Source organism: Prionailurus viverrinus, unplaced genomic scaffold, assembly GCF_022837055.1.
Source record: "Prionailurus viverrinus isolate Anna unplaced genomic scaffold, UM_Priviv_1.0 scaffold_35, whole genome shotgun sequence".
Lineage (NCBI taxonomy): Eukaryota > Metazoa > Chordata > Mammalia > Carnivora > Felidae > Prionailurus > Prionailurus viverrinus.
In genome coordinates this window covers 5,335,391-5,353,168 of record NW_025927605.1, presented here as the reverse complement: position 1 = coordinate 5,353,168, position 17,778 = coordinate 5,335,391, and the positions used below count along the sequence as shown (strand labels likewise).

The window sequence follows — 17,778 nt, the reverse complement described above, 5'->3', positions numbered from 1 at the left end:
AAACGGGGAAGAAGGCCATGTGACGACAGAGGCAGAGATTGGAGTGACGTAGCTGATGAGCCAAGGAACACGAAGGAGAGCCAGGAGCCACCAGGCTAGGAATAGGTAAGGCAGGGTTCTCCCCTCGAGTCTTCAGAGGGAGCATGGCCTCTCTGACACTATGATTTCAGACTCCCAGCATCCCAAACCGGGAGAGAATAGATGTCTGTTGCTTTAAACCGCAACGTTTGTGGTAATGCGTTAGAGCAGTTCTAGAAAACTGTTATGTAGGCCGAAAGATATGTGTTGCTGTGGCTCAAGTAGGGCAACCCTGAGTCGTCTCCCCCTTCCATGTTATCGCCCTGCTTAGAACGATCTATGGCTCCCCGGCTGTATCAGGATGCAGACCACGCTCCTTACCATGACCTACAAGGCCCTGTGGGGCAGACTCTAGACATGCCTATACAATATCTACTCCCTCCTCTTCTTTGCTAACAGAACATTGGGCCTGTAGCAAGCAGCGATGTAGCCAGCTAAAACACCTCATTCCCTGGATGTGTTAAGGGTTACCACGTGCTATAGGCTGGCTAATAAGTGAAGATTCTCGTGCAGCTCACATGTGACTGCTTGTCCCTCTTCCCTTTGCCCTTCTCCTTATTCCTGCCTGGAATGTAGATAAGATGACTGGAGCTTCAACAGCCATTTTGTGAGGATAAGGACAAGAGCCACGTAAGGATGGTGAAGTGATGAGCTGGATGGAACCTGGGTTCCCAATGATATTCTGGAGGGATGCTCGTTCAGCCCTCTGTGACACGAAAACACAGCCCTTCCTGATACATGGTAGTCTGGCTCCCACCCACCACCCCCATGTACTTCACACCCCGTGTGCTTCAGCCCCGCTGGGCTTCTTCACTTCCTGAAATCACCAAGTGCTGTCTGCCTCAGGGCCTTGGCACCTCCTGGGCCTCAAAACCTCTCTCCCACTCCATTCAGGAGCTGAGTCTTCCTTTTCCTTTAGGCCTCAAGTCAGCAATCACTAGCTCAGAGCACCTCCCTGATGCCCCCATTACTCACCCCACCCTGGATTTCTCCCTCCCAATATGTCGCACACTTGTGATGATTTACTTGGTTTTTAGGCTTCTTATCCCCACACCTACCTTTCCTGTGAGACCATTCCCACACGGGTGAGCTCTGCCTTTAGCTACGGTGGTTAAGCACAAGAGTATAGGCTTTATTGGAGGACGTGCTGACGAGTGAACGGTCACAAAGCACAGCCCGTCGAAGACCTGCTTATCCTCTGTTTTGTTTCTACCACCACGCATTCTGGTGTCCAGAATGGGATCGTGTTACCCAACGAAGCGAGGCGGCACCAGACGGGGTCCAGACACCCGCCGGTGTGGTGGGAGTCAACCAGATGCAGCGCTCAGCTAGGAACCTGAGCAGACCTGTGTTTAAAACCGCTGCTTGGAGGCTTGGAGAAGGGTCTGGTGTCCATTACCTCCTTCCTGGGACTCACCAGTGAGAGCTTTTGCCAAATCTCCAAGCATCAGACATGAGGGGCCTGGGCAGAAGCCACGCTCTGCGGTCGGAAAGCCCAAACAGATGCTAACACGTCTCTGCTGCCTCAGCTAAGACGGCAGAGGGTGGGGTGACTAGGGACGCGTCTCACTGGCCCCATCTGAAACCAGGGCAGTCACGCGCCATGACAATGGCTTTTCCTCCGTCTGTGTTTTCTCGGGTCTTTAAGTTACTGCCCCACTGGAAGGTGCCATGGGCCACTTTTCAGTCATTGGTTAAAACTTCTCACATCAGAAGGACCAGCGTGGGTCCTTTATGGGACACAGAGCTTAGGGGACCACGTCATGCTCATCTCCTCACCCCCCAGCACCTACCTAGTGCAGGGTTTGGCACCTGGCACCTGGCAGGCGTTGGGATCTGTCTGCTCAATGCGTTCAGTCACAAGGATCCCGCAGCCGACGGGGCCGGAGGCTGTGCCGAGGATGCGTGGTCTGGTGACAAGGACAGCATCCTCCCTGAGCACCAGTGGCAGGTGATACAAAAGCCACGTGTGAAGGAAACAGCTGCTTCCTCTGGGAAGACTTCCCAAGTCTGTGGAAAGCATCCCATAGCCGGGACGTCCTGCCCACAGGAGGAAGTCCCCTGACTCCTCAAGCTCTTCTCTGAGGAAGTGAAAGTAGCTAGGGAGTCGCTCTCGGAGCAAGGAAGAGGTGCCCTCGGCTCCGCCAGCTGAGACACAGCAGAGTAGGGGCGAGTCCGTCAGGGCAGCAAGCGCAGAACGTGCGTGACTGTCCTAAGCGTGACTGCTTGTCCACAGAAAGGAGAAGGAAGACCTCATGTGCATCTGGCTTCAATAAATAGATGCTGGGTGAGTAAAAAAAGAGACAAGAATTGGGGCGCCTGGGTGGCTCAGTCGGCTGGGGCGTCCTGACTTCGGCTCAGGTCCTGATCTCACGGTTCGTGGGTTCGAGCCCCGCGTCGGGCTCTGTGCCGACAGCTCGGAGCCTGCAGCCTGCCTCGGATCCTGTGTCTCCCTCTCTTCCTGCTCCTTCCCTGCTTGCACTCTGTGCCTCTCTCTCAAAAACAAAAATAAAGAAAAACATTAAAAAAGAAAAGAGAGAGAGGCCAGCACTGAGGTGGGCCTGAAGACACAGAGAAAGCAGCCCTGGTTGCTGACTGATTTCCGGGTTTCTGAGGTCAGGCTGTCCGTTATCTCCAGTCTTTGGATCCCACGGTAGGTCTCTAGCCCTCGGTAAACATATATTACTTTTTGAGAGAGAGTGAGCGCGTGCCAGAGCGCAAGCAGGGGAGAGGCAGAGGGAGAGGGAGGGAGAGAATCCCAAGCAGTTCCACACCCAGCACAGAGCTGACAATGGGGCTTGATCCCAAGACCCTGATTTCACGACCTGAGCCGAGATCAAGAGTCTGACGCTCAACCACCTGAGCCACCCAGATGCGCCTCTACCCCTCACTATAAACCTTTCTCCTGACACAGTTCAAATAGCTCCTCGGAACCAAAAGGGCACTAACTAGAAGAGTCTTGTTCGTGGGGTGATCAGAGGGTCATCCAGAGAGACCCCAGACGTCCTTCACCGGCACAGACCGTGAGAATACGAATGGGAAGAGACAGGTGAGAAACTCAGTTTCTGGGAGAATTTTCCCTGACGACACACAGGCCGCCATGTTTTTCTTCTATAAAGCCAGTCACTGATGGCTTCTTGACTGACTACAGAGGGGAAAAGAGCCAGTGTGGGATTCCCCAACCTTAGGGGCATTTCCCATTTTCTCCTGCAGGCCTCTGTTCATGCTGCCACCAGCACCAGCAGTTCTGATGTAGGAGTTCACCCGTGACAGAGTTGGATAAATGTTTCCCAACAACCATTCTCTCCTTCTTCCTTTAGAAGCAGAACCTTCCAGGGTTTTTTAATGTTTGCATTTTATTTGTTTTGAGAGAGAAAGAGAGAGCATCTGAGCAGGGGACGGGGCAGAGAGAGAGAGAGAGAGAATCCCAAGCAGGCTCCTCACGGTCAGTGCAGAGCCCAACGTGGGGCTCAATCTCACGAATCATGAGATCATGACCTGAGCCAAAATCAAGAGTTGGACGTGTAATGGACGGAGCCGCCCAGGTGCCCCCCTTCCAGTTTTCATTAGGCAAATGGCCACGCACCTAAGACTACGTTTCCTAGCCCTCCTTACAGTTAAGTGTGGCTACATGACAATGTCTGGCCGATGGAAGACCAGGAGGATGCTTGTCCTCAGTAGGAAAGGGGAGCCATCTTGGACCACAACATAGAAGACATAAGTTGCAGAGGGGGGAACAGCAAGATAGAGGGAAGCTGGGTCCCCAACACCATGGAGATGCTATGTCAAGCCTGCTTACTTATGCTCACACTATTACATGTGGGAGAAGAAAAAACTCTCATGCCCAAGTCCATCATCAGTTGAGCATTTATTAAAATAGCTGAATGTGTATCCTAATTAATACAAGGTCCTAAGCAGCCTCCTCAGGCAGGTCAGACTGCAGGCTTCTTCACTGTAATCCATATACACACGTCTCTCAAAAAGGATTTAGAGACCGTGCCCGGCAGTGAACTTGCCCCAGGAGTTCACCCGGTTCGGGCCTGTCACTGACTTGCGGTCTGTGGGGAAGTCCCACTACCCCTGAGGGCGGCCCTCCAGACACTGTGGACTGCAGGCTAGAAGCCATGACAGTGGTGGCCTGACCTCACAGAGGGTCGGGGGCATAGCCTGAGCCAGATGACTTGGCAAGCCCACCAAAGAGAACTGTTTCCTTGAAAAGCCCCGCTCCGCAATCCACATTCGTTCTGGGAGGCGGCATGATGTAGATTTCAAACATTCTTGGTCATGAAATCCTTTCTTCCAATCACATCAAAGTACGGCCGTTCTGGGGGAAGGAAAGAAGGGCCTGGAGCCCGGCCTGCTGTGCGACTTCCTTCTCCACCACCCTCCATTCCATGGCAGTCCATGCAGGAAGCACCTCTGCGAACCCTTAGGGTTCCACGGGGTGCACTTTGAAAACCACTGCTCCGAAAAAAGAAAAAGAAAAGAAAAGAAAACCACTGCTGTAGGATCAAGTGCAGGGTCTGTGGAGTCAGACGGACCCAAGTTCAAAAGCTGGCTCCACTACATAGTAGCTGGTGCCGAACGTTACTCTCCTCTCTGAGCTTCAGTCCTTCGTCAGTAACATCGCTCACAGACTTCTTGAAAGGATTAGACACAACACATCAATGTGAAGCTCTTAGCCCAGTGCCTGGTCCACAGTAGGTGCTTGCTAAGTAGGAGCTATTACGACGATTTTGTGGGACGTTTCCAAGACAGGTTTTCATCGTGGAGGCTGCCTCCTCAAAACCAACCCCAGCTCCATCCTAAACGTCCGCTGTTACAATGTCTCTTCTGCCTCAATTATTCATGCCTGGAGCCCGCCAGGCACTTCATTTCTGACAGCGGGACAGCATTTACCTTGGCGGAGCTCAAGACGTTTCTGGACAGGAACTCCGGCTAAGCTGTCACCATCGACCCATCAACTGCCAGCCAACTGGCAGGTGAAAATGCTGGGGCAGGCGACCAAGGGCACCCTGCGGGGCCTGCCGGAGAGGCCTGGCCAGCCAGGCTTGTCAGGACGGTGCTCCAGGCAGCTGGGTCCAACCCAGGAGGTGCTGGTGGGATTTCTGGGGGAGGGAGCATCCCGTTCACTGCCACCCCCATTCCATGAAGCCTTATGAGACCCCAGAATGTTTTTCTAGATCCCTGCTGCTCAAAATATGCCCCACGGACCAGCAGCATTTGCATTACCTGGGAGCACATTGGAAATGCAGAATCCTAGGCCCCAACCCCAAACCTGCTGGGTCAAAATCCTAATTTGAACAAGCTTATCAGGGGATTCTTTTGCACAATAAAGCTGAAAATCACTTGTCTAGAAGCACCCCCTGTCTGGACCAATATGCCACTCATTTTCCACAATGAGATAGTGGTTAAATCCTTGGACTCCAAAGGCAGAAAGACCTGGGTTCTTGTCCTGGCTCTGTCACTCATGAGCTCTGCAACGTTGGGCAAGCTCTTCACCTCTCTGTTCCAAGACAGTATTAGAAACATTTGCCTCCTGGGCGGTAGGTGGGTGAATTAAACGTAAGGCCAAAGAATGAGGTCTGCACTCAGGAAGGGCTCCTATAACATCACCTGTTATTCTTATTTTCCCTTGCCTCGTGTATCCACATAATAACCTCTATTTGCCCTCTGGAGGTATTCGAGCCTCAGGTTGAAATAAACCCGCACAGAACACTTGTCACCACAGAAGCGCAGAAAGCCCTGGAAAGGGAGGGACCCAGGCCGGACAAAAGGGCACTGGCATCAGTACTGAGGGCCTACTGTAAAGAGGTGTCAGGATGGACGAGGCTGACCTAGGGAGGCCCTGGAAGTGGGGGGTTGGACCAGACTCAGAAAGAGGGTACGGACCAGCTTTCTAGACCAAGCATTTCTTTAATTTTTTTTTCAACGTTTTTTATTTATTTTTGGGACAGAGAGAGACAGAGCATGAACGGGGGAGGGGCAGAGAGAGAGGGAGACACAGAATCGGAAACAGGCTCCAGGCTCCAAGCCACCAGCCCAGAGCCTGACGCGGGGCTCGAACTCACGGACCGCGAGATCGTGACCTGGCTGAAGTCGGACGCTTAACCGACTGCGCCACCCAGGCGCCCCGACAAAGCATTTCTTAATGCCCCCAACGCTTCGTGGAAATGGAAGAATCATCTTATCCTGGCTCTGACTCAACATGTGGGCTGTGGGAGGAGTATCAGCCAACCCAAGATTTTGACGGCATAAATATATATCATACAACCACACAGAATTAGGACAAGGAAAAACAAAAGCAAAAACAGACTCCCCCATCCCTCATCTGTCCCATGCTGGCATATCTCCTTCTCGTCTTTTCTATGTGTATATAATTTCACACGGTTATAATCCTGCTGATCATCCATTTGTGTGGCCTGCTTCCGCCAGGTTTCATGAATACCTAGAGCAGTTTTTGATGTTGAACATGATCTTTTAACCATCATTTATAACAGCTTCCTGGCCGTCTACTCAGAAGAAAACCCACAATTTTCCTATTTCTCTATTGTTGGGCATTTTGGTAGCTTCTAATTCTTACGCTCTCATAAATACTCCTGTGATTAATTTCTTTTTTTAATGTTTATTTATTTATTTTGAGAGAGAGAGAGAGAGAGAGAGAGAGAGAGATAGAGCGCACAAGGAGGGGCAGAGAGAGATGGAGAGAAAAAATCCCAAGCAGGCTCCTCATGGTCAGTGCAGAGCCTGACGTGGGGCTCCAACTCACAAACTGCGAGATCATGACCTGAACTGAAGTCTGGACACTTAACCGACTGAATCCCCCAGGTGCCCCTCCTGTGACGAATTTATTGATGTACTTTCCGCATCCAGGACTGTTTCCCCTGCTTGAAAGCGTTTGGCACAAAGCAGTGCTTCTCAAACCTTGATGTGCATACAAATCACCCGAGAATCAAATTCTGATTCCATAGGGTCTAAGTTCCTGCGTTTCTTTTCTCTTTCTTTCTTTCTTTCTTTCTTTCTTTCTTTCTTTCTTTAAATTTTTTTAAGCAATCTACACCCAATGTGGGGCTCGAACTCATAACCCCAAAACCAAGAGTTGCATGATCCACCAACTGAGCCAGCCTGGCACCCCTAGGCTCCCAGGTGCTGCCGACGCTACTGGTCCCCCACCATACTTTGAGTAGTGAGGAGACGAGGCATAGCACCTGAAGTTTCAAGGCCAGGAAATCCTCTTTCGTTGCTAGCATACTGGTTTTGTAGTTCCAGGTAAGATCTGGGGGGCAAGCACTACCTTTTCCACCCCCCTACCTTTCTGGTTAACCTTCTCAAGAAATTAACTCACCCGATTTTTATAACAATTCCATGAGCCATTCTCAGTCCCATCTTGTAGATGAGGAAACTGAGGGGGTGCCTGGGTGGTTCAGTCGGTTAAGCGTCTTATGAGTTTGAGCCCCACGTCGGGCGCTGTGCTGACAGCTCAGAGCCTGGAGCCTGCTTCGGATTCTGTGTCTCCCTCTCTCCCTGCCCCTCCCCACTCACGTTCTGCTTCTCTCTCTCTCAAAAATAAATAAACATAAAAAAAACCCTTTTTTTTAAATTTTTTTTTTTAACGTTTATTTATTTTTGAGACAGAGAGAGACAGAGCATGAACGGGGGAGGGGCAGAGAGAGAGAGGGAGACACAGAATCGGAAACAGGCTCCAGGCTCTGAGCCGTCAGCCCAGAGCCCGACGCGGGGCTCGAACTCACGGACCGCGAGATGGTGACCTGAGCCGAAGTTGGACGCTCAACCAACTGAGCCACCCAGGCGCCCCCAAAAACCTTTTTTTTAATAGATGAGAAAACTGAGGTTTAGAGCGATGATGTGGCAAGGATACCTAGTACGTACCGTCCCTGGGACCACAGTAGGTTGACCAGCCATCCTAGTTCACCTGGTGACTGGGACCTCCCAGGATGTTGAAAGTTCATTGCTAAAACCAAGACCATTCTGGGAAAACCAAGATGACTGGTCACCTAGACCAGGGCCTAATTCAGAGTCAGCTAATGTTTATCATTCCTGCCCCTGTGCCAGGCCCTGAATGTAGATTCCTGTAGAACACCTTTGCAGTTACATTTAGACAACAGCATCCCCATTTGACAATGAAGTGAGGTTAAGAAATTTGCCCAAGACAAAAACACAACCCAATTAAAAAACGGGCAAAGCAGGGGCACCTGGGTGGCTCAGTCGGTTAAGGGGCTGGCTTTTGGTTTCTGCTCAGGTCATGATCTTACGGTTCACGAGTTCAAGCCCTGAGTCGGGCTATGCGCTGACAGCATGGAGCCTGCTTGGGATTCTCTCTCCCTCTCTCTGCCCTTCTCCCGCTTGTGCCTGTGCACACACGTGCGCACAAATGCTCTCTCTCTCAAAATAAATAAATAAACTTTTTAAAAAAAGAATAATTTTTTTAAATGAGCAAAGCGGCAAAGGAGACATTTTTCCGAAGAAGATATACAAATGGACAACAAGCACGTGGAAAGATGCTTAACATCATTAGTCATTCAGGAAACACAAAGCAAAACCACGATGAGATGCCACCTCTTACACCCCCTAGGATATTATAATTTAAAGAAAGAAAGAAAGAAAGAAAGAAAGAAAGAAAGAAAGAAGATAACAAGTGTTAGCAAGGGTGTGGAGAATTTGAAACCCTCACACATTGCTGGTGGGAATGTAAAATGGCTCAGCTACTATGGAAACCAATTTGGAGATTCCTCAAAAAAAAACGTTAAACATAGAATTACCATTTGACCAGCAATTCCGCTCGAGGTACATGGCCCAGATAGTTGAAAACAGGTCCTCAAAGAAATACATGGCCACATGTTCACAGCAGTACTATTCACAACAGCCAAAAGGCAGAAGCAGCCCAAGTGTCTATCAACAAATGAATGAATAAACAAATTATGGTCTATCTGGACAATGGAATATTATTCAGCCATAAAATAGATGTAGACGTGAAAACATCATGCTAGGTGAAGGACACCAGACACAAAAGGTCATACATCATATGATCTCATTTATATGTGAAACATCCAGAATAGGTAAATCTATAGAAACAGAACACAGGTTGGTGGTTGTGAGGGAATGAAGGGACAGGGTTTAAATGGTACAGTATCTCCTTTTGGGGTGATGAAAATGTTCAGGAAGTAGATAATGATTGCACAACATTGTGAATGTCTTAAATGCATTTCACTTAAAAGTGGTTGATTTTATGCTATGTAAATCTTACCTCAACAAGAAGGAAAGAAACCAACCAACCAACCAACCAACCAACCAACCAACCAACCAACAAATCTACCTAAGGGAAAGGAAAAGGGTCAACAAGACTAATCTTTGTGGGAGATGGACGTCCTGGGTCTGAGCAACCAGGATTGGTCCTTGGCACCCGTACTGAGCCCGGAAGCGGGTGGGTGGGGAGATGACAGGATCAGAGAACTCATCATGTGCCTCGCATTTTGCTCTAAATTTTGCTTTAAATCTCACCCTAATAAGATCAGTATCTACTACCCCATTTGGGAAATTTGAAACTAGTAGGGGTTTGCAGGGGCTCCCAATGCCGGGTTCATTAACTGAGGGGGTAAGCATCCAGCCCAGGGTCAGGCAGCTGGTACACGACTGGGGGCCGGGACTGCTGGACCGCTTCCACAGTGCTGGAGATGAGACGTCTGGGCTCCACACACCCCCTCCCAAACACCCCTTCTTCCTAGAAAATCTCTTTTTTTTTTAATGTTTTTTTTTTTTAATATTTTTGAGAGATAGAGAGAGCATGAGCAGGGGAGGGGCAGAGAGAGAGAGGGAGACACAGAATCGGAAGCAGGCTCCAGGCTCCGAGCTGTCAGCACAGAGCGCAGCACGGGGCTTGAATTCATAAACCACGAGATCATGACCTGAGCCAAAGTCGGACGCTGAACCGACTGAGCCACCCAGGCGCCCCTATCCTATAAAATCTCTTATCTTCTCTCTTCGTGACCTTCCCCTCCCTCCAGCCACCTCACACACTACTCTCAGAATTCTCCCAGTACTGGCCTCCTCACCTCATCCCCTCCCCTGGCCCACCATAGTGTGGTCCCTCCGTGAGCACTGCTTGTTCTTCAGGCGTCTGTGCGGTGAGTCTGTCTGGGCCGTCTCCTCCAGGCCCTTCGATCTGGGGAGGAGGCCTTCTAGAAGTCTCCTTTTGGAAACTCTGTCCTTTGAGAGGTGGCAAAAACCAGGCATGTATTGCACCCGTTTGTCCCTCTTGCTGTCCACTGTCTCAGACCACATGGTGCCTGCCTGGCTGCAGGGTCCCTCAGCATTCCTGGGCCCACCATGGTGGGGAAAGAGCAGGGAAGTTTTACTTGGGCGAGAGAGAAGAGGAACTTAGGAAAGCCGGGCCATAGGGAAGCCTGGGGCGAGGGGACGGAGCTCTTCCTATCACGGAGAGAACTATTCAATTACGGGGGAACCTCCAAATCTGAATGTTCTCAAGCTTGGTTCCTCCCAAACTCTGGCCGAGATCTGAAACACAGAACCAAGAAAACCCTGCACTATGACTGGAAATCCCCAGGCTGGAAAAGGAATTTTGTCCAAGGCCTCCCCTGTCCAGCCTCTCAGAATAAACTGTGCCACAGGCCAGGGTCTCTGACTTAGCACTATGGCTCCCCCAACCCCCTCCCTACCCCCTCCGAAAACAGTTCCCAGGGTTCCAGGGCCTCAGAATTGGTCTTTGGTGGAAAATCTGTGGAAACCTGGTCCAGAAAAGAGTCCTATTTCCACTGGGACGTTGGTGGTAGTGTGGGCGTGAGAAGAAAACCTAAGGAGAGGGCTCTGGTCAGGGCCCTTGGGGCTGCCAGCTCGCCCTGGGAGGGCTGGCTGGAGGCCGCAAGGCCTCAAAGAGAGACGGTCTGAGTCGGAAGGAGCGCTGTGTGAGGTGGCCAGGCCGGGGATGTTGGGCAGAAGGGATTGAGCAGAGGACGCCCATCAGGGAGGCTGGGCAGAGGGGCTGGGCCGGAGGGGACAAGACAGGAAGACGGTCAGAGAGACCGGGCAGGGAAGGTCTGGGATGGGGGCTGGGCAGAAGGCCCGAGCAAGAAGGGAAGCCCACGGCCAGGAGGGTGTACTGAGGAACAGCAGCAAAGGGAATGAAAGCCCACCTGCCAGGCCCTTGGCCCCTTGATATGGCCCTAGAGCAGAGGCATGAAGCAGGCTGTGATACAGAGAAGTAGCAAAATGCTTTCCTGTTGAGGCTCAAGCAAACCTTTTAAAACAGACCAAGCCAAATTAGCTGAAATATCTTCTTCCTACCACTCCCCTCTCGCCCAGCCCTTTGCCACCAAGCCATTGTCTAGATCGGGTCTCCTCCAGCCAAGCAGACCCCAGCTCTCAGGGTCACTGAGCAGAGACTCGGGAGAAGCGGGTGTCTCTGGGGCCCTCTGCTGGGCCCCTGCGTGGCTGAGGCTGCCCCACTGTCCAGGGCAGGGTGGGCACAGAGCCTGGACAGGGATGGGAGGGGGGCCTTGAGGCCTGGCTGTGCTGAAAGGGGTGGTCCTCAGTGTCCCCCGTCAAACACCGCCCGGCGCAAGGCCTAGTGGGTTCCGGGCAGAGTTGGGAACGGAGTGGAGGCCGCCCCGAAGCCCAGTTGGGTGGCAGCTGTATGCACACATGTTCTGGTGTGTGTAAGCACTGCCGTTCTCTCACGTGTGTGGGAATCCAAGAGCCAGTAGAGTTGGAGTCCTTGGAGGCACTGAGTCCAAGGACAGACCCCAACGCAACCTCTTCTCTTCTACAGTCCCGTCTTCCGAGGTCTCTGGGGATGGAGAAATCCCTACTTCCTCTGTTCCTCCAAAGGAGGAGCTCCTCCTGTGTGCCAGGCACTGACAGCCCGGTCCTCAAAGTCTCGGGTCTCGTGGTGCTTCCATTCCAGGCAGAGGACGGGCAATATAAACAAATAAATAGATAATCCGGTGCAGGAAGTGACAAGTTCTATGGAGAAAAATAGTCTATTCCCTCTGCAGCAGTCACAGCCCTGCAGCTGTTAGAACACAGCCAGAGTCAGAGCCTTCTCTAGACCAGGCTAAATGCCCACGGGCTTCTTCAACCATTCTGGACTCCCCTGGTTTCTAGATGGCCATCTCATAGGGGGCACAAGCCCTCCAGCTTTATGGTCAGGTCAGGAAATACCTCCCTAGGACCTCCAGAGCCCCAGCACTGGTGCCCGGATTTCTGTGGGTTTCCGTGAACACAGCCAGCTTTCCCACCTCCACCCTTGGCAGCTACTTCACACTCCTGACTCATCCCCAGCCCACAAGCAGCGAGGAGCCCCACAACTTTTCCTCATGAAGTGCTGCTGAGCCACATCTCTCCCACCTTATTTTAAACGAAAGTGCCAGGATTTATATTTATCCTGGTAGTTTCATCTGGCGTGAAGCCGACAATCACTCAGCCTGCCAAGGCAGGCTTCCGGGTCCCAGTCTGACATCTGAACCCACTTCCAGCTAAGGTAGAAGTCTGATCCTCCCGTCTTGCCGGCAGAGCTGGGCACAGCCCCCCGGGGCAGTCAAAGGGGTTTCCTGCCAGGGGGGACCTTGCTCCTTCCCAAGGACTCTAGACGTGTGGCTGTCGAGGGGGCCACAACGCTCCCGGGATGGGGGAAGTCATGTAGTCAAGTATAGCCACGTGGTACCTGGGAAAGCTTCAGGTGCTGGTGGTCGTTCTAGTAACTGCTTTCAAAACTGGCTTGAAATATTACAGATCAGAAGTCCCCACATCTAGATGACCATCAGGATCACATGGGAACTTTTAAAGGAACAAATTCCCAGTCTCCATCTCCAACATTTCTGAACCAGTCCAGGGTGGAGCCCGAGAATTTGTGTTGTTTTTGAAGTTCTGGGGTTATTGAATCCATACCGGCTCTTAAGGATCCCCACTGCCCTTTCTGACTCCCCACAGACAATTGCTTCCAGAAGTCTGCCTCTCTGTGGCTCTCTTCTGCAAGGGCCTCTCTGCATGGACTGGGACATGGCCCTTTGACCATGGTGTCTGGCCAAGAGCAAGTATCAGTTCTTTAACTAATGGCCCAGCAAAGCTGGGGCAGGGGGGAGTGGGGAAGGGTGTCCAGGACCCCTTACACCTCTCCTGCCTCGGCCTTCCACCCCATCACCCCACCATGGCTCCTTGGTTCTAGAGGATGGAGAAGACAGGGCACAATGGGAAGTGAGTTGGGGCTTTGTTCTCTGAAGTTCTACCAGGTTCCACCTCAAAGATTAGGTGAGGCGGTGAGGCCCTGACCTCAGGTATAACGCTTAAGTTGGCACTAACAAACCCAGTCGTCAAGAGAGAGGAAATTTTAAATATACATATTTTTAAGTTTATTTATTTATGTTGAGAGAGAGAGAGCACATGCAGGTATGTGAGCAGGGTAGGCTGCAGAGAGAGAGGGAGAGACAGCATCCCAAGCAGGCTCTGTGCCATCAGTGCAGAGCCTGATGCAGGGCTTGATCCCACAAACCATGAGATCACGACCTGAGCCGAAATCAAGAGTCGGATGATTAACTGACGGAGGCACCCAGGCGCCCCAATGTAGAAGATATTTTAAAGCAGTATTTTAAAACAGAAATGAGTTCCAAAAAATCCACGATCAGGGCAACTGCATGGCTCGGTTGAGCGTCCGACTTCAGCTCAGGCCATAATCTCGCAGTTCGTGAGTTTGAGCCCCATGTTCGGCTCTGTGCTGACAGCTCAGTGCCTGAAGCCTGCTTCCGATTCTGTCTCTGTCTCTCTCACTCTGCCCCTCCCCTCACTACACACTGTCTCTCTGTCTCTCAAATATAAACATTAAAAAAAATTTTTTTTAATCCATGGTGAACAAAATATCAAAATTATAAATAAAGACAGGATCAGTAATAGTGCCAAGCCTTACAGGAGCCTGAAGTAAAAGGAAAACTAAGTCACAGAAACAATGATGCAGGAGGAGGGAGAGTTTAGAGCATTTATGACTCCGCTCCCTTCCTACCAGGCTGCAAGTTGGCTCTGGTCCCTCTTCAGTCCCCACTGCCACAGCTCTTGGAAGCAGACCCTCTTGCAGAGACAGTCACAGCTCTTGCTGGTTTGGGTAACCACCCTCCCTGCCAGCACAAGTGTAGACGTCTTAACGGCTCCTGCTGCTCTTCCTAAGACACTTTACCATCCCCTGCTGTTTTCTTCACCCTGCCCACTCCTGGGTAAACTGTCCCTGCATTCAACTCCCCCACTAGAAAGCAAGATAGAAAAACAAAGTCAAAAGACAGGAGGGAAGGAAGGAAGAGAGGGAGGGAGGGAGGGAGGGGGGGAGGAAGGGAGGAAGGAAGGAAGGGGAAGGAGGAAAGGAAGGGGGAAGGAGGGAAGGAAGGAAGGAAGGAAGGAAGGAAGGAAGGAAGGAAGGAGGAAAGGAAAGGAGGAAGGAGGGAAGGAAGGAAGGAAGGAAGGAAGGAAGGAAGGAGAAAGGGAAAGAAAGGAGGAAGGAGGGAAGGAAGGGGGAAGGAAGGAAGGAGGAAAGGAAAGGAGGAAGAAGGGAAGGAAAGGGGAAGGAAAAAAGGAAGGAAGGAAAGAAAGAAGGGAAGGAGGGAGGAAGGAAGGAAGGAAAGGAGGAAGGAGGGAAGGAAAGGGGGAGGAAGGAAGGAAGGAGCAGGAAAGAAAAATATTTAAAATTTTAAACTATCCTAAGACAGAAAAGATCTTACATCCATGACACAAGAACAGAATGCCTTTTTTTTTTCCTAAGGAAAGAAATAATCGGAAAATAATAAAGAGCTCTTAGAAATTAAAAATATGATCATAGAAAAAAGAATCAGTAACATTCAGAAAATAAAGTTGAGAAAAGCCTCCCAGAAAATGGACCAAAACCAACAAGCAAACCCTGCAAATATACAACAGAAAAGAGAAGTTCAGTGATCGATCCCTGAGATGAACGTTGAATCAAGGAGACCTACAGAAAGAAGGAAATAGGCAGAGAGAAGATTGTCAAAGAAATAAAACAGGAGGACTTGCCAGAACTGGTGGGTGTAAGTCCCAGAGTCAGAGCACATCACTGCACTTCCAGAATGTGCGGGTTACACCCCAAGAGCTTCCAGAGCAGGGAGGGAACACATATAAACACCAAGAGTAAGAAGGACATCAAACCTCTCAACAGTGACACTGGAAGCCAGAAGATGCCTGCAAACCTCTGAAGGAAAATTATTTTTAATCTAGAATTCTATATTCAGCCAGACCATCAATCAAGTGTAAGGATAGAATAAAGGCATTTTGGGGGCACCCAGGTGGCTCAGCCGGTTAAATGTCTGACTTCAGCTCAGGTCGTGATCTCACGGTTCGTGGGTTCCAGCCCCGTGTCAAGCTCTGTGCTGACAGCTCAAGAGCCCGGAGCCTGCTTCGGATTCTGTGTCTCCCTTGGAGGAGAGGGAGGTCCCACAATGACCGTGGGGTGGGCAGGTGGGCAAGCAGCCAGCCCAGGTTGGAGCAGGACAACAGGAGAGAGGTTTCTGGGCGGTGGGGGTGGGGTGGGGGGGGAAAGGACAGGTTGTACCACACCAAAAACTCTATTTGAAGCCAGTAGATATATAAGAATATATAGCTATGGTAAGTACAGAAAAGTAAACAAACAGGGGTTGGGGCAAGGATCCAGGAAAAAGAAAAACTGTACAAGAAAGTCAACAATAATATTACCCTGCTTGAAGAATATTTACACGATTATCATGATATAAAGCAGAGCAGAGATTTAACAAAAACACTGGCAGGAGAATGAAGGTCGAGGGAGTGCATAAAAGGCAAATTTTCATCTACACAACAGGTAGTCAACAGACAATGTCTAAGGGAATTAATCAAGAGGCGGCAGCGTGAGCAAATTACTTAGAAATACGGTGGTAACCCACCGTATAGTGTACATAATATACAAAAACCGTCAGACGCAGGTGCAAACACACGCACACGTGACGACAGATTCACCCCCAGACACAGAGGCCCCCGTCGGCCTCCCAGAAAGCCCGCTGGAGAGCAGGGCCACACGCTGCAAGGACAGCACCTCCTCTGGGCCTTGACTCTCCTAGCCCGGATGCACCACCCCCAGAACTGCCCCAGGCAGGCGTTTCCTTCTCTCGCTAATTGTCTTCTCTACTCAGTGCCCTGCCCTGAGGCTAAGCAGCCTGAGCCTCTTTGGCCGTTAACCCTTTGGGGCTACAGGGTCTGTAAATGGTGCAGGAATGAGAAGGGAGAGGGGCCTGAGCGGGCAGCTAGATGCGACCAATAACGCCACCTTCATTCAGCGTTTAGTGGAGGCCTCGGGCCACGCAAGAACCCACGGCCAGGAAGCCTGTGCACATGCTGTGCATCCTTGAGCAAGTCACCTCACCTCCCTGGGTGCACGAGGAGGTGGGCGATCTATGAAGCTCTGAGATGCGAAGATTTAACGTCCCAGGCTGGGCCCGGCTCTCATCCCCTCCCCTGGGATCCCTCTCTCCATGCCGACAACCAAGGCCAATCCCAAAGGATATGTGATTTGCAGGGCTGACAAGTTTACTCAGGGCACCTGGGGAGTCCCTCACCGCCACTTCCCTCCCCTTCCACGTTCCTCCAGCACTCACCACCACCCTGGTCCCGTTATCTGGCAGTGTGTCAATGGCCAGGGTGCCCCCACCCGGGTCTTGGCTCAGCTGGGTCCTGTCCGACTCTGATGCCTGCCCGGGGCTCTCTCGGGCTCTCCGACTCCATCCCTGCGTGATCCGCTTGGCAGCCCGCCCAGAGCCTCCGCCTGCATCCCGACCTGGGAGAAGGAGACAGTAAGCTGAGTCCCAGCAGTCCAGAGTGAAGGTCCAAGCAGGGGAGCAGCCCATTTACTCTGCAGAGGCCCCAGCACCACGCCATCACTGACCGTGGGGGCAGCTGCCAGGGCAGGAGACACCCATTGTGCACTGAGCGCCACGTGTCGCCTCTGTGCCACACACTCTGCACACAGCACACCGTTAGACCTCACCCAGCCCTCCGCGGGAGATAGGATGCTCTCCATTTTGCAGACAGGAATCAAGGGCTCACAGAGGTTAAAGAGAGTCACCTGTTGGGTTAGGGAGGGAGATAAGTTCCAAATGTCCAAAGGGGTAATTATTTTCAACCTCTGCTGCACACAGAATCATTGGAGGAGCTTTAACAATTCCTACTGTCTGGTTCCCACCCCAGAGATCCTGATATAATTGTTCTGTGGTGTGGCCTGGGCATTAGGATTCTTAAATAATCCCCAGGGGAGCTTTTGGGAAGCCCTGAACCTAACTCTGTAGACAGGGGTGAGCACCTTTGCTCTGGAACATTCCAAACCAGTTCCTGATTTCTCTGCCAGAAATGGCGCATAAGCTCATCTTCCAGGAGACTCCAGGGACTAGAAGTCAGAGAGTAGAGTTCTTTGAGTTCAGGGCTTCTCAACATTAGCACCATTGACATTCTGGACTGGAGAATTCTTGGCTGTGGAGGCTGTCCTGAGCATTGTCACATGTTCAGCAGCATCCCCGGCCTCTGCCCACTAGATTCCAGTAGCACCTCCTCCCAGACTGTGACAATCAAAGATGTCTCCATAGCGGGGACCACTGTGTAGTCCTGTGACTACCTGCAAACACCTTGGGCAAGTCCCTTTCCCCATAAAACATGGAACTTAGCCTCCATCAAAGA

The 17,778-nt window shown here is 51.2% G+C and overlaps 1 protein-coding gene across 1 annotated transcript in view; it reads right to left on the bottom strand.

The window, feature by feature from the left end:
- The window catches only part of PLXDC1 (plexin domain containing 1), a 61,141-nt gene that overhangs the window by 36,280 nt on the left and 7,083 nt on the right, over positions 1 to 17,778 (bottom strand). The window contains exon 2 of the mRNA XM_047846087.1: positions 16,707 to 16,885. Coding sequence (XP_047702043.1) covers positions 16,707 to 16,885 — 179 coding nt within the window. The remainder of the gene's footprint in view (positions 1 to 16,706; positions 16,886 to 17,778) is intronic.